The 17,653-nt window shown below is 39.2% G+C and overlaps 1 protein-coding gene across 1 annotated transcript in view; it reads left to right on the forward strand.

Annotated features, from left to right (window-relative positions):
- The window catches only part of RIPK2 (receptor interacting serine/threonine kinase 2), a 55,673-nt gene that overhangs the window by 17,505 nt on the left and 20,515 nt on the right, over positions 1-17,653 (forward strand). Inside the window, exons 2-9 of the mRNA XM_054984888.1 lie at positions 5,245-5,398; positions 7,218-7,373; positions 11,430-11,587; positions 12,765-12,814; positions 13,214-13,375; positions 16,567-16,652; positions 16,850-16,945; positions 17,300-17,405. Coding sequence (XP_054840863.1) covers positions 5,245-5,398; positions 7,218-7,373; positions 11,430-11,587; positions 12,765-12,814; positions 13,214-13,375; positions 16,567-16,652; positions 16,850-16,945; positions 17,300-17,405 — 968 coding nt within the window. The remainder of the gene's footprint in view (positions 1-5,244; positions 5,399-7,217; positions 7,374-11,429; positions 11,588-12,764; positions 12,815-13,213; positions 13,376-16,566; positions 16,653-16,849; positions 16,946-17,299; positions 17,406-17,653) is intronic.

A 17,653-nucleotide genomic window follows, 5' to 3' on the forward strand; every position in this document is an offset into this window, starting at 1 on the left:
ACTAGGGTTACGAGCCCCCTCTTACCACCAAAGCAGGGGATGGGGGTCACATTGTAGGCACAGGGGCCCGATCCAGCTTCCTCAAGCATGGGTGTTCTGGAGGCCTTGATGATGCCACTTTGGTTGAAAAACGGAAGTGACAGGATCTCAGCGGAGGCAAAATTGGCCCCAAATATAGCTTTTTGCTATGGTTGGGACTGATTTGGCCCCACTGAGATCCTGTTGCTTCTGGTTTAAGTGTAACATCAAGGCCTCCAGAGCACATGAGCTCCAATTCACCACATACTTTGGTGGCTCCCAGCCTGCCTATCCCCTTCTTTTCCCTCCCTGCCAGTCAAGTGAGCAGTACCAAAGGGTGAAGGTGCATCCTACCCAAAATTTCTTGCAGATCTTTACTTTCATTAAACGCATCATCTTATCTTTTTATAGAACTGAAGAGCTCTAGCTCTTTAATGTTCTATAATTGTATCCAGCAGGGCTCATTTCAAGGGGGAACGCACAGGTACGTAGTCCTGGCAGTTCCCCAAAGAGGTCACATGTCAGGTGGCCCCGCCCACCTGGCTCTCGGCCATTTTGGGCCCGTTTCGCCCTGGATTGGGGCCAAAATGGCCTGAATTGGGCCTCTGACGGGTGGTGGATCACTCTCCTGCTCATCAGCAGCCTGATCCTGACCATTTTGGGCCCGTTTTCAGCCATTTTCAGCCCCTTTTGCCATTTTGGGCCCAATTTCAGCCCTGAATGGCCAGGATTGGGTCCAAAACAGCCAGAATAGGTGATGTCAGGGGGTGTGGCATATGCAAATCAATTATACTAATGACACACTTCCAGTGATAGCAAGAGGCGTGGCATATGCTAATGAGTTCCTCCAGCTGTTTTTCTATGAAATGACCCCTGGTATCCAGTAAAAGAAATTCTCATCTCGCCATTAACATATTGCCTAGGATGGAATCTTGGATGGAATCTTCTAAGGTGTGTGTGTGTGGGGGGGAGAATTTGTAAGATGCAGATTTCTCATTTACACATTCTAGTGGGATTGCTGTGGCTGTATATTACAGCAAAATTACAATCTTGTAGCATCTTGAAGACTAACAGGTTTATGAATGCATAGGCTTTGGTAGGTTAGATTCCATTTCCTCAACAGATGCTGTTCACAATTCGCCCTTCCACCATGTATATTTATATATCTGCATACTGCGGTTTCCATTTATGCATCTGATGAAGCATGCTATAATTCATGAAAGCTTATGCTACAATAAACTTGTTAGTATTTAAGGTGCCATAAGATTCCTTTTTATTTCATAATTAAAATTGCAATATTTGGAAACCATTGGTTAAAAATTATAGAAGAGCAGTTACCCTCCTTAGAATGGACACGTTACCATCAGCGGTCATGGAGGGCAGATATGCAAAACAACCACTCGAGAAAAGAGTATGTATATGCGGGGCTGGAAAGATAGAAACTAGGGGACACGTACTCTTCGAGTGTGAGCTTTATCAAAATATTAGGGCAATCGTCATAACTCCAATTTGTAATCAGTTCCCAGGTAGAAATGATAGATTCTATCTAGATAAGCTTTTAGCCGATAAGGACCATGAAATTACATTAAAGGTGGCAAATTTTGCCGTGCAAGCCATACGGATTAGGAAGTATTTTACAGGGGGAAATATTTAAATATTTTATAATGTTAAGGATTTAAATATTTAATAATTTGGTCTTAGGCACTCAGGTTTTAAGGTTTTAAATATTTAAGAATCTGTACCCTGAAATTTTAGTGAATAGATTTGTAAATAATATGACTTACCCTGACTGTAGGTGGTATGCTATTATTGTGTGGTCTATGACCGTAATAAAGATATCTGGTTAAAAAATTCAGTTTTCCAAGGCTTTGTGTTGTTTATCTAAAAGTCTGTATTCACTGACAAAATAACTTCAAAAGGAGAATTCAATGGGAAATTGCTAAATTAACATTCATCATGAAATTCAGAATTATCATGACACTAGGTTTTAACAAGGACTTGACATTTCTCACTCACAGTAGATGTTAACATCTTAGCACATCCCACACTTACAGATGTTTATTCATTCAAGTATACCTTTTGGATCTGCTTGTTTCCTCCTGCACTTTCCTAGATTAGATTTTATGTTAATCTTGCTTTATCTATCTAATCATAGCTGGGAGTAGCCCACACCCACTCTGAGTGAATTGAATATAGTTTGGATTGTATCTCGTTTTAAACCAGTCTGACTTTGTAACCTCTTCCTCCATCTTTCTGTTAAAGGCATCGACCTAATGTATACTACATGTATCTGACTCATGAAAGCTTATACTGGAATACATTTTCAGTGCAATCCTAAGCAGTTACACCAGTCTAAGCCCATTGAATCAGTGGTCTAAGACTGGAGCCACTCTGCTTAGGATTGCAGTGTTTGTTAGTCTTTAAGATGCCACTAAACTCCTATTATTGCCTGTCCTGGATAGCCCAGGTGAGCCTGATCACATCAAATCTCAGAAGCTAAGTAGAAGATTTTCAAAATCAGATTTGAGTTGAATCCAAGGTCTGTGAATATACATCAATGGCCAAACTAACTATTTATGTACGTAATAGACCAATAGCTGAATTTTGGGGGAAATAGAAGGATTTCTTTGACTACATAGGCCAGAACTAAGATTAATTAAGGTAACTCACTACAAAGATAAGATGCTAAAACACTGGGAAATGATTAATAAAAATAGTTTATATTAAAGTCAGTATAAGTAACCAAGGAGAGAGGAGTGTTATTATACAATTAAGTTCTGCTATCAAAAAATGTTTGACTGTTATTTTTTATAAGTCTAATTCAATTGTAAATGTAACACTTGTCTAAATTGTAACCTAATTTTAAATGTTCTATCTGTATAAGTTAATATAAGTCTCATATTAATCTCAATGTGCTGTTTGTATAAGGTTTTTATGCACTTTCTATTATCACATCTTTGTAAATAAAATTTCTATTACCAAAAAAGAAGCAGCAGCAGCAGCTAAGCAGGGTCAGCCTCGGTTAGTAATTTGAGGGGAGACTTCCACTGAAGACCAGGGTTATAGAGGGAGGTAATGGCAAACCACCTCTGTTAGTCTCTCGCCATCAAAACCCCACCAGGGGTTGCTATAAGATAGCTATGACATGAGGGTACTCTTCATCACCAAACTCCTATTATATTTTCCTTATTTACACATTATGTCAGAATATGGAATCCCAGTTATCTAGAGTTCGTCTCCCCCCTCTTGCAAGAAGCACAAGGTTTCTTGATTCCAAAAGGTTTATTGAAAGACTATGCTCATGATACAGGTGTCTATAATCCAAAGGCTGATGAGGCCCTTGGCTGAACGAAAGCTTTGTTGAGAATGGCATGCAAAGCGAAAGTTACAATACTTCAAACACCCATTCCCAGCCTCCCCCCAGTCCCGTCTGCGAAGGCAAGAGAAGACGAGGACATCAAGGTCATTGCCTGGACTGGATAAATAAGGACTCTTCGCTCCCGTGGGTATGAGCGGCCTGGACGACACATGGGCCTGGAGGGAGGAAAACTAGACAACTACTGATTATAACACAAGTTAACATGGCGTAACTCTGGCTAGAGAACTGACATCCTGACACATTAACTTATTTTAAAACTGCAAGACTTCTTAGCTGTGTAATATAAGTTTGCAAAATTAAGGCATAAATATGACATTGAAGCAAGTTTTTAAAAGGAGAGGATAAATGCCAGTGTGAAGAACACAAATAATATATCCACTGTTTATTTTCCTCTACCCCTATGTTCAAGGAATTGCAGGCCTTCAATAGTGGGGGGCATATGGGCATGTATCATGCCCACCTCTGAGTTACCAGTTTATGATTGTAACAGGGCCAACTACTTGATTAAAGAAGTGTTTTTTACTATTGTGTGAATTTGGAACAATGAGCACCCATGAAATGTGTGCTTTGAGGGCTGGAAAGAGGATCATCCAGTTACTATATCATGGTAAAAGTCTCACCTACCATGAGCCTCACTGTGTCATAAGTAGGACTCACTCGCTCATAGTTAAAGGGCATATATGTGGCAAGATAAATCTATGTTGGAAGTCTTTATTAAATGTAGAACCTGAAAAAGAACGAATACAATGTTGTCATATTCATACCCTTTCATGACTTTCCTTTAGAGATGTGAAGGCTCGAGGGAAGGGGGAATGGGGGGGCGGCTGCCTTTGTCTTATTTTGTTCTGAAGATACTTTTATCCAGATCTTGGAGAACACTGAAAAAACTCCTATAATTTTAAAAAAGTTTTTGGAATGAGTAAATACTTTTAGAGATAACGTTTTACTCAGAATTTGTTCCAAGTAATTTTTTGACTAAGACAATTACAGCATTAGATAATGATAACTCCTGAATATGCTATAGACATATTTTTAAATGTATATGTTAATTGTTTAAATGTTCACTGTTAATCTTCTATAACGATAATAATACACTATTTCAGCAGAGTAATACTTTCAGTGCTTTAACTTGATATCCAAATATGCTGAGAGTCCTAAAGGAACAGATAAGCTGTTTCTTTTCAAATAATGCACTTTTTTCTTTACTACAAAATTTGCTTTCTATTTTCATCTTTCCCCCCTACCTCTCAGGTTGCAAAAACTAAAATATATATATGTAAAGATAATGAGGTACAGCAGTTTGCATATCTATCTCTGTCGCTATTAGGTATATTTGAAGTTTTGCTTGTATGAGACGAAGGCATTTATACTCTATAAATAAGTCAAATAGTACAATTTTATATGCTACCTAAGTTATATCTGATGTGTTTTATGTTGTTAAAGTCGCAAAGTATATTTCGGTTGCTAAGAAAGTAAGCATTACATATATCTCAACCCCACCCCAAAATCTGGGGAAAACCCCTTCCACACCCACTCTGATTCAAAATTTCCAGAAATTTACATCTCTGACATCCTTTCACTCTAGTTTCATTCCCCTGTACTTCAAAAAAAACCCTGTTCCTGTGGGTGTTTTGAACCAATGTAACTACTTGAAATCTCTTGTCTATTTTTAGTGTGTGTTGTCTTACCACAATAGGACTTCAGTTTACATTTCTGACAAAAATAATAAGCACTAGATTACAGTACAATGTAGATTACAATATATAGTAGCCTAGATAACAAGTTTAATTTACACTTCCGTATTTCTAGGCCCTGAAGTAGTAACATTGCCTTTTGGTTTGTTGCAGTGATAGAAAGAGTCTCTTAAAAGAAGCTGAAATTTTGCACCAAGCAAGATTCAGTTACATTCTGCCAATCCTGGGAATTTGCAATGAGCCTGAATTTCTGGGAATAGTGACAGAATATATGCCAAATGGGTCATTAAACCAACTTTTACATGGAGTAAGTATGAACGTTTTTTGTAGCATGTTTGTCAAGGCCTCGCTTCCTTGCCCCCATCCAAGCATTGTTAATATTTCACTGTTTTAAAATGAAGCACTTTTGTTTGAAGGTTTGCATGGGGAACTGAAGGGAACACAATGCTATTTTAAAAATCAGATAGTAAATTTCTTTTTATAATACTGCAGAATATATACAGCAGTCAGTGATTTGGGGGTTAAGGCTGCTAAAATTAAAATAAACACAAATATCTACAGTTCCTAGCTATTATAATATTTTATATGTTACATGAATTCATAATTCCATGTTACTTACTTTTTAAAATTGTTTTTCCTAACATGTTATATTGTTAGGCATGAATTATTGGTAGAGTAGAAAACACCATTATAGTTGTCAAGTGCTCCCTTCTTAGAACATGAATCTTGGTCCTTCTGAACTTTATTCAGGTGATTTGATCTTGAGAAGTAAGTTTATCTTCCCCTACATTTGTAAATTGTACTTGACTCCATAACTATGTGAGGTGTCTGTTGCGTAGGGTTGGCAACTCCGCCCTGGCAACTGGCAGGGAACAGGGGGAGAGTTACCAAGCATGGGGGTCTTCACAGAGGTCTCATCACACAACGACATTACTCCTGGAAGTGACATCATCTTGACACTGGGTCTACCAGAACCTCTGTGGTATTTGGGCAAAACTCTGGGTTTTGCCCAAATACCAGTGCTTCACCCATGCATATGATGAGGTCACTTCCAAGTGCACAGGGAGGGATGTCATCATGTCAACATGTTTCCTGGCCTCCCCTCAGGTTCCCCATTTTCTTTCCTTCCACTGGCCAGCTGAGCAGCAGCAGTAAGTGAAAGCTGGGTGTGGAGGATTCCCCACCCCCAGTGAGGGCCTGGCTTCCCTACTGTGGCAAATAGCAGATATGCCAGTCTGCTCTTGAACATCTCTGCTCATCCTGGTGGTTGATAATTCTTTGTCATCTGAGGACAAGTATACAGCCATTTACCTAGTGATGACTTACTACTAGAGATGGACACGAACCAAAATACGAACCAAAATTTGTGACGAACCAGGCTGGTTCGTGGTTCGTGAACCAACAATAAGTCAGATCCCATTTCTGATGAACCACCACGAAGTTTAGGCTGGTTCGTTTGGTTCGTTTTTCAGTTCATCACTGCAGATAGCCTGGCGCCAATCAATCAGTTTCCTAGGCAACAGGGGATGGACTTCCGGCAGACCTTCTGATGACCCGGAACTGACTTTCTACTGACCCGGAAGTGGCATTTTCATGAACTGATTCGTGTTAAACTGTGGCAGGTTCGTGAAAGTTCATGGTTTGTGAAACATGATGAACCACGAACCACATGGTTCTTTTTTTTCTGGTTCGTGTCCATCTCTGCTTACCACTGTGTGCATGTTATCACTTGAGAAAGCAGATGCAAATGACGGGCTTGACTAGAATCTTACCACTCTGCTGTTTCTCTGGATTCCTGAGAATTCACAGAAGTTCTACTCATTTGAGAGGATGATTGCCATACTACCAGCTTATCAGGTAGCTATAGATACACAGTGATAAGTTATCGCTTGAATGATCAATTATGCATCCTCAGAGAGGCATTTTCAATGGCTGTTCTTCCGCTTGGAACTATCTTTCAGAGGTTCACCAAACCCTGTTTATTTTTAAGAAGCACAGAAAGACTTTTAAAACTGGATAAGCATTTTGTGGGTACGCATTTCAGTTTTATTGCCTTATCATTCCTTAGCTATAAAATAAATAACATACTTGGGTTTTAATCATTGTTCCCTTTCTTTTTTTAAAAGAAAAATATATATCCTGACATTGCTTGGTCCCTGAGGTTTCGCATGCTGTATGAAATAGCTTTGGGAGTAAATTATCTTCATAACATGAGTCCCCCACTTTTGCACCATGATTTGAAGACACAGAATATTTTACTTGACAATGAATTTCATGTGAAGGTATGTGCTGTCTTTCTCTTTAGTGTCTCTGTTGCTCTAAACGGGAGCTGAGGTCTGTTGTTTTGCAGAAAAGAGGAAGTATCCCAGCAAAGGAAATGGATTACTTAAGTTTACAGATCCTAAAGTATAAAGCACATGCTGTTTGTAAAAATGAGACTCTTTTTTCAAATATGGTTTAGGAGTCCAGCACAATGTCCTATTTTCTGTTCTGACTTACAGTAGGTCTCTGGGAAAGAACAAATATTTCCTGGCACCTCCTCCTTGAAATCTTTTAACTGGAGGTGCAGAAATCGGACCACTGAGGCATTGGGATTCAAAAGGAACCAGTTTGGTACAGAGGTTAAGGAGAGCCAGTTTGGTATAGTGGTTAAGAGCAGTGAGGCTCTAATCTGGACAACCGGGTTTGATTCTCCACTCCTCCACTTGAAGCCATCTGGATGACCTTGGGCTAATCACAGCTCTTCCAGAAATCTCTCAGCCCCACCCACCTCACAGGGTGATTTTTACAGGAATAATAATAACATACTTTGTAAACCACTCTGAGTGGGCATTAATTTGTCCTGAAGGGCAGTATATGAATCGAATGTTGTTGTTGTTATTCCACTAGTTTGACAGTGGGACTTTCATCAGACTTCACCCTTTGGGGAAAGTGGCTTTACAGTGCAATCCTGAGCAGAGATACAAACTTCTGAGTTTGTTGAAGTCAACAGCCTTACAAAGCTGTAACTCTGCTTGTGATCGCACTCTTCATGAAGGCTGTTGAAAAAATTGTGTGTTGTATGCCACCAAGTCTGTTCTGACTTATAGCAACCCTATGAATGAAAGACCTCCAGCATATCCTATCATTAACAGCCTTGCTGTTAACAGATCTTGCAAAGCAGTGGACATGGCTTCCTTTATTGGTTCCAGCCATCTCATTTTGGGTCTTCCTTTTTTCTTACTGCTTTCAACTTTTCCTAGGGAGAATTCAGGCTTGATTTGATTTAGAACCCACTTAATTGTCTTTTTAACCATCCATGGTATCTGTAAAACTCTAGCCCCATATTTCAAATGAATCAACTTTCTTCCTGTCATTCAGCATACTTAGGTTGAGTTAAACATTACTGTGACTATACTTAAAGATCTTATAGTTTCAAGTGGGTAGCTATGTTGGTCTGCAGTAAAACAGTAAGATTTAAGACCAGTGACACCTTAAAGACTAACAAGCAGGGATCATTTCGTAGAAAAAGAGCTGAATGAACTCATTAGCATAACTCATCAGCACATGCCACGCCCCTTGACATCACCAGAAGTGTGTCATTAGCATAACTGATTTGTATATGCCACGCCCCCCTGACATCACCTATCCTGGCTGTTTTGGACCCAATCCTGGTCATTCAGAACCAAAATTGGGCCCAAAATGGTCAGGATCGGGCTGCTGCTGAGTGGGAGAGTGATCCACCACCTGTCAGAGGCCTGATCCGGGCTGTATCGGCCCCAATCCAGGTTTAAACGGGTCCAAAATGGCTGAGAGTCAGGTGAGCAGGGCCACCTGACATTTGACCTCTTTGGGGAACTGCCGGAAAGGGGAACTGAACTGTGTTCAGGCATGTTCCCCCTCGAAGTGAACCCTGCTAACAAGATTTTCAGGGTATGAGCTTTCTTATCTGAAGAAGGGAGCTTTGACTCTCAAAAGCGTTTACCCTGAAAATCTTGTTGGTCTTTACAGTGTCACTGGACTAAAACATTAAGGATCTTTGGAGTCTGATTGAAAAGTATCTCTGAATTATCTCAGTAGAAAAGAGCAAGAGTCCAGTATCATTTATAAGACTAACAAAATGTGTGGTAGGGTATGAGCTTTCGTGTGACTCACCAAAGTTCATACCCTACCACAAATTTTGATAGTCTTATAGGTGCTACTGGACTCTTGCTCTTTTCTACTGCTACAGACAGACTAATATGGCTACCCATCTTGCATTATTACCTCAGTACAGTTTCTTGTCCTTTCTGCAGAAGATTGGCATAAACAATAAATTCTTCCCTTTCAACTTCTCCAATTCTTATTTGTGAATAAGAAAGCCAGGTAGACTCAAACTTATGGAACAAGATACAATATCATTCCAAAAAATACTTTTTAATGTAAACCAACTTCCCAGCTTTCCCCAAAGATGACAGGGTAAGCTCACAAATACCTAGAATGACCTTACTTTTCCATTGTCTCAGTCTGGGTTGGACAGATCCACAAGAGTTGGTGCTTATGCGCAGATGTAATAGTTACTTGTGACACAAGCATGCATGATAATTTCACAATGGGATGCTATTGGGCACAGTCCAGGTATGCTGTTTTCCTGAACTTCCATGTACCATTTTGCTACAGGTAGAGAGGTTGCAACTATTCTGAAGCATGCAGCTCCATGATTTTGCACCACGATAATTAATTTAAATTGTGCACCAAGATGGAATTATAGCATTTATTTTGCTTCTGGTAGTTCTGTAAAAAGGCACAGCTCTAAGGAGGTCATCTGAGCACTACAAGTTAAGGTTAAGCTCTCTTCTTAATAGGTGCTGATATTTTAATTGGGGATTACTGCACCCTTTTCTAAGGCTATTGTTTAAACATTAGCGTCTAGAAACTTAGTTTTCTAAGATATGAATGCTGTATTTGTAGAAAGGCATGTTGCAGAATACACATAGCTGGATAACAGTGCATGTCTTGGCATGAAGACAGCTTCAAAATATACACTATCTGGGCTAGCAATATTTTTCATTTTATGACTAAATATTTCTATAGGCTATTAGATTTGGCTATATATAATTATAAAGCAGAAATCCTCAACGTATTTTTAAGAAGATTTGTTCACTATATTTTTTATTTGGAGGGGTAGAGTTCAGACTAGTCTTATGATCTGTCAGGTATGCAGAAAATAATGCTGCTTAAGGGTGATGGAGAGAAATCAAAAGGGAGTGAGAATGCACTGTTGTCTTTTTAAAGGGAAGCAACAAAGCTGTCGAAGAATTACGCAAGCATGTGTTACATATATCTCTTGCTGAATAATATTTTCAGAATGACTGGAGTGACAGTTTATGCACAAAGGCACTTTTAAATGCAGCTAATATTTTCCTGTTGTACTTTTCCACAGAAGTACTGAAAACAAAGGGGAGAAATTAGGGTTGACAGACCATAGCTGGCAACCCCTAGGAAGAATTGGGGTTGGGGCCTCGTGTGCCGGTATCACATTGGTGTGCTAATAGCACCTCCAGTTAGAACCAGAAATGCTGCCTTTAGATGCTGTAGGATTTACAAAAGCTCTGTGGTTTTACCACAAATGTTTTGTAAAATGCTAGATTGTCCTCATGTCACTTCTGCTTTTTACTGGAAGAGATCTAACTGTGCGGGCCTGACACTAGTGCGTGACCCTTCCACCACCCCACATTTCCTTCTGCTGGACCCTGTGGGCAATGAGTATGGATGCCTCATCCTTAGGAGAAATATTTATTGAGAATAGTTAGCTACTATAGGCACTTGGGGGCTTCTTTGAAACTTCAGTGAAATTTCTTTTTTCCTAGATCAGATTTTATCATTTAAAAACATTTTTTAAATCACTACATAGCTTTTCCTTTGAATGTTTAGTGTCCATACATACATTCTTATCATGTATTGGCAATGCAGGTAGAAGGGGGAGCAAAATCATGACCACTAATTCTATTCCTTGCTTATATTTCTCACCTTTGAAATTGTGCTCTGGGTTGGCTGTTCCAGGAATAAGCTTAAGCAATCCTTGAGATTCCCCTTCAGCACAGGCATAAATGAAAATTTTTGTTCTTCCTTCCACAGCTTAGAATCCTGTTGCAGGGGAAGGGGGGACAGGGAGATAAGGACTAGTAAGGGTTGGCAGCAAGTATTTCATTGCCAAGCCACACTCACTGGAGGTAGTACATGAGCCCTAGGACTCCCTGGGATCATTCTTACAGCACCCAAATGATAGTCTTGTCCTTCTGTGAACCATGCTACTGTATCTGATTAAAAGCTGACCAGTCCTTTATTCTTAAATTGACCTGAGGTTTTGTTCCTTCCAGATCGCAGATTTTGGCTTGTCAAAATGGCGCATGGTGTCCATATCACAGTCAGGAGGAGAGAAAACTATGTCCGAGGGAGGGACAATTATCTATATGCCACCTGAAGATTATAACCCTAATCAAAAAACACGTACGAGCGTGAAGCATGATATATACAGGTACTACTACTAGGATGACAACGATGATGATAGAATTAATGGAAGAATATATTGTCGCATTTCAAAAATAACCTTTTCCTATTGAACATTAGTCCAACCTGGATAAACCAGGCAAGCCTGATTTCATCAGTTCTTGGGAGCAAAGCAGGATCAGCCTTGGTTAGTAATTGGATGGGAGACTTTAAAAAAAAAAAAAGACCAAGGTTGCAGTAGCCGACAATGGCAAACCACCTCTGTTAGCCTCTTTGTCTTGAAAATCCAAGCAGGGGTTGCCATGAGTCAGCTATGACTTGGTGGCACTACCCATCTCTATTGGGCATTACAAATATTGTATATCAGAATGCGGTGTTTGCATTCAGACATTACACTAAACTGGGATTTAAACAATCTTATCGTGGGAGGGGAGAGGTCAGGAACTTCCGTACATGCTGCTGTGCTTTTGGAAGTTCTGAAAGAGCACACAGATCAAAAAGTTAGATCAAAAGGAGTTATTTGGAGAAATCTGCAGTTGTGACACATAATGTGAATTGTTCATTCTAACAGTTTTCCTTATGTAAAAAAAGCAAAAAAGTCTCTTTAAAGCCCCAAGAGTTTGTGGGCCATCATCATATGTGTGAAGTGGTTGCATTCTGTTTCTGTGTGCTCACAATATCTGATCATGTACATTATGACTTGAAATTGGCCATAAGAAGGTCTCAAGGTACAGTCTTTAACATACCAGATAGGTCAAACATCGTTAGACACAAACGTGTAGAAAGTCACGCTTGAATATTTGACATAATATTTTCCTCATTAATTTCAGTAGAAATTTAAGTGAAATAACAAAACAGACCAGCTTGTGTTAAGCAAGCATAGATAATAATATAAAATAATAATGACATTTGATTTATATACCGCCCTTCAGGACAACTTAACGCCCACTCAAAGCAGTTTACCAAATATGTTATTATTATCCCTGCAACAACAATCACCCTGTGAGGTGGGTGGGGCTGAGTGGGGAATCAAACCTGGTTCTCCAGATTAGAATCCTGCTGTTCTTAACCACTACAGCAGACTGACTTAGTGATACAAACCTTGTGGAATGATAGTAGGATATCTGGTTTCTTGTAGAGATTATTTGTTGTAGCCGTAAACCATGGGATAGATCTTTACTAATATATACTTTTACTTTGAACAGTTTTGCCATTATTATGTGGGAAGTGATGTCAAGAAGACAGCCTTTTGAAGGTCAGATTCTTTTCTTCATTCTAGAATTCTTTAAACGAGCAACAGTTGTGTTAAGATGTGGCAGTTTAAGAACAATATGTAAGAAATTGCCTTGTTAAAAAGTATACATTACAACTTTTTAGATGACCAATGCTTTCCTTCTGTTTTTCCTCTAAATTTTAATTTGCTCTATATGTAATGACACCATGGAAATCTGGGAGGTGGAGACACGAGTTTTGGTTTTCCCCTAGTGATCATTTATTTATTAATAATTGCAATTATTTTAGTAGCAGTATAGTATAATTGAAAATGCCAAATATTGATATTATATTCAGTTGTGATTTTTTTCTACTGGATGAATGAATGAATTTCTTATAAATGCATGAAATTCTAATAAATGCATAATATCTACTTTGACAGATGTTATAAACCCCTTGCAGATTATGTATACTGTGATGCAAGGAAAGCGTCCAGACTCTAGTGAAGAATACTTACCACTTGACGTTCCTCACCGAGCAATGATGAAGTCATTAATGGAAAGTAGCTGGGCACAAAATCCAGATGAAAGACCTTCTTTTTCACGTCAGTTCCACATTTCTGCAAAGGGTTGAGAGCTTGGCAAACATCTTGAAAAGGCCTGGTGTTCTGTAATTTCTGTCACTGTCATGGAATCATTCCTGTTGCCCTACATGAGCCTTAAAGAAATGAGAAGAAACATTGCATCAGCACTGTGCCTTATAGTAAATTCAATTCAAATACCTTTAATGGCATACAAAGATCTAAGACAGCAAACAAGTACTATAAAATTACATAAAATATCAGAAGTCAATATATTTATACAAAACTTGTATGAATCTTAAGCACACCCACTCAAAACTCCGCAACCACTTTAGAAATCGCTGTATCATTATCCTTCAACAGAAAATGACAAAAAGATAAATTGTTCTGGTGTTCAGTACATTTTGGCAACCTCTCAAACAGCATTCTTCGCAACTTATCATATAAATGGCATTCCAAAATTATATGCTGGATGGTATCTGGGCAGTTGGCTCCACACAATGTCTTTCTGAAAAGGGGACTCGCTGGTATGCCTTATAGGTTGTTCAGTCTAAAGGTCAATTTTGAAAGTATAGTATTCCATCTAATCTACCTATATTATAGTTGTCTGAAGAGACCCTGAGCATCTAGGCAGCTGACAGTCTTTACACTTAAACAAATTGTAAGATTCGGAGTTCCCAGAGGGAGCTAGCCAGAGCCCAGTGTGCAGGTGCTAAGCAAGCAAATCCCAGTAAAAATCCAAGGAAAAGATGTGGAAAAGAGAAATGGAAAAGGAAGTGGAAGTAGTCATGCAAGGGGGAAACGGAGCACAGCTAGGACATTCAGGTTACACGGCAGAATGAAATGCAGCAAGATCTGATTACTGAGTACACAATTGGAGAATTATGTGGGGGACCTGCAAGGACTTATGGTGGACATCTAATATTCCTCTCCCCACTATTTCCTCTTTCCTTTCCCTGAAAGCCCCCATAACTTTTTCCTGCTTCATTCTCTTCTTCTAACCCATCAGCCAACCTACTTTTATCTGCCCTTCCACCTTCAGCTTTCCCTCCATCCCTCCCCCTGGCAGAGGGGAGAATTATGGTACAGTTTCATAGAGCCAGCCACTGAGAGAATTATGGTACAGTTGCATGGTGGGGAACCCATAAGGACTTGTAGGAGGTACCTCATTTTCCCCTGGATAAAAATAATAACTGCACTTACATACATACCGCTCCTCTAGACAGGTTAGTGCCCCACTCAGAGCAGTGAACAAAGTCAGTTTTATTATTATCCCCACAATACAGCAGGGGTAGGGGGGTGGGCTAAGAGGAGGGTGCCTTTAATCTTTCTCTTATACTCTCTGGATAGATTGCTGCCACCAGTTCTCCCTCAAAGGCTAAAACAGCCCTTGAAAGGGCCCTGCCTCTTACTGACAGCTACCAAACCTAGAATACTGACTAAACTGTTATGGTTGCTTAACAACAGCCACAGCCACTGAAGGCATCTGGTTAAAGCTACAGGCACCCCCTTTATCATTATGGGTTTTTTTAACCCTTGGAAATAGTTTTTTTTTTTTTAATTTCAAATTTTTCTGCAAACCTGGGGCATTTTTCAGGTGTGTAGGAAGATCTGTCTTGTCCTTTCATGGCTTCAGTCTCCAGATTTAAGTATCCTCAGATCCGGGCCACTTGGCTATTAGTATACAAGATCATGATCATGATGACATCTTGACATAGAAGCTGAAAATAATAAGAAACAAAAAAAAGCTTCTTAGCATAGGATATACATATATAAAGAACTGTCTCTTCCTGTACATCCCTTTGCACCAACTATAGTCCTCAGGCTGCCACACACCGGCTGTTATCCCATTTAAGGTAGCCCACCTGGTATCAACAAGAGTCTGTTCCTTTTCTTTTATAGCTCCCACTGTATAATGAATTCACTGATGGGGGAGGGGGGGCTGCTATTGCTAGACATCTTCAGGCAGTGCTATAAAACCCTTTTATTTACCAAAGTTGTATAGACTGCAGGTATTGTACAGAGGAAAGGGGGTTATTTAGGGAGGGTTTTTTCATATGTTTCAAATTGTGCTGTTTTCAACTGTAATTTGTAAACTGCTTTGAGCTATAAGGAAAGGTAGACTATAAATATTTTAATAAGCATAAATAAAGTACTTGATTTTTCCAGATTTAAGACAGGGAGGAGATAAGTTCAGGGTTGGAGATACGGTGTCAGGAATTCCCCTGACGTATGGGAAAACTGCCAGATGAGAGGAAGGCTCGAGGCAGTGAAAGGTGTATTAGGGATAGTCCTGATCAGAATGTGAGGCATTATATGAGAGGAGGAAACTTCGTTAAGTTACAGGCTGGTGTCACTGGCATATCCTTTGTTAGATAGGAATATGGCAAAAACAAGTAAGGTGTTGTACCACATGTACCTTGACTGAGCTGACATAGCTTGAACAATGACCTAAAAGCTTTTAGTATCTGAAGGGATTTACTTCCCTTTGAGTTTTCCTTTTGCCTTAGTATGAAGTTGTCCATACTGGTGGATTTGAAAGCGCCAGAAGCAGACCATAAGACACAAACTTTTCCTACAAGTTGTTTTTTAAAAAAGGAAAATTAACCTGATAAACTTGATGGTTGCATAACTTGTTGATACCTCAGATTTGGTATTCTAGTTTTGGAAAGTCCTCTCCATATCTATCCATCTGACACCAAGTCTTTTAAATTTGTTGTGCCAGATAAAGACATATCTATTTCCCATGTATTATATTGATTTATATCTTCCATAGACATTCTTTACTGATTTTAGGAAATTGTCTTTTCTCTATACTCATTCCTTCATTGCCTTTTAAGAGAGTTACTAACCTGTATGTCCTTAGTATTCTCATGATAATTGATAATTCTGTGTGTTGTTTTACTTGGATTTGGGAACCTCTTCAAGAACCAAATTTGTCCAAGAATATGTGGGATATAGAGGTTTTAATTAGTACATGCAGTTCTGGGGGCGGGGGCACGGCTGCTTGTACTGGTGTAGGGGTTCTTGCATCCTTCTAAGTCCATTGAAGTCAATGTGCTTCCAAGGGAGTAAGTCTGTTTAGGATTGTACTGTTGAAATCTTCACAGCAGACTCGTTCTTAAGTATTTTTCAGCAGTGCATTTTGATAGTGCAGTAATTACTGTTCCAGATCTATTCCTGTTGAACTGAGGGTCCTTTTTTTTCTTGTTTAGAATGCTTAATAGAGCTTGAACCAGTATTGAGAACATTTGATGAGATACCTATGCTTCAGGCAGTGTTACAATTAAAGAGAGCCAAAGTAAGTAAGCTTTAATTATAACCTAACAAGAAAAGCTAACAACCTAACAATTGTAACTTAACAACAATATCTGAGAACTATCTGTCCATTAAAAGAAATATGATTACCATATAACTGAAGTTTAAAATTACATACACAGAGAGTGTGTCTTCAGAACGTTGGGGTGTTTGATGCAAGCCTGCTAATGTTTCTTTCAGGCACAATATGAGTGGCGATGTGTTCACTTACCAAGCAAAATGTCCAGTGATGGGTCAATATCTCTTAATATCCCAGTGAATCCTAGTTCACTACAGGTAAAGCAGCATTTTCATTTGTTATTAATAACTGCAGTAACATTTTAGCCTTTATTTAGCATTTGGAATCCTCTAAAGTACTTAACATGCACCGTCTCTCTCCTTTTCATGGGGCTGAGATATACTCAAGAGCACTTGAATATAAACCATTGCTTTTCAGACATTTTATTCTCTTCAGTTGGACCTCCTGTAAGTAGGAGAAAGAATAAAGTGAAATTTTGTTATCAAATCTACATTCAGAAAAAAGAGATACACAGTGCAGAGAGCAACATGCTCCAACACACACTCGAAGCTCCCACTGGGGAAAGATGCATCAGGCATTATTAAGTGTGTGTATGATTACATTTGTTACAGGAAGGATGTGATTCTTTATACCAAAATGATGGACGTTCTCTTCGAACCATTTCCCCAGAAACGTCAGAATTTTACCCTACATCACAGTACAATATTCTCTCAGAAGGTAATACTCTCTTGACACTTCAGTTATTGCTGATCATTTCCTTGAAAATTAAGTTGCATAGTTGTCTTTAGTGTGCCTTCTGTGTGTTACGTATTAAATGGCTCTCTCTCTGTCCATTAAATACACATTTACCCTGAACTTCCACAAGGATCTCATGGCAGGGTACCCAGTTCTCTTTAACTCCATTTTATTTCCACAATTTACCTTGTGATGTAAGCTAGTCTGGGGGAGAAACCCAGGATCACCCA

The sequence above is a fragment of the Eublepharis macularius genome, chromosome 7 (genome assembly GCF_028583425.1).
Source record: "Eublepharis macularius isolate TG4126 chromosome 7, MPM_Emac_v1.0, whole genome shotgun sequence".
Lineage (NCBI taxonomy): Eukaryota > Metazoa > Chordata > Lepidosauria > Squamata > Eublepharidae > Eublepharis > Eublepharis macularius.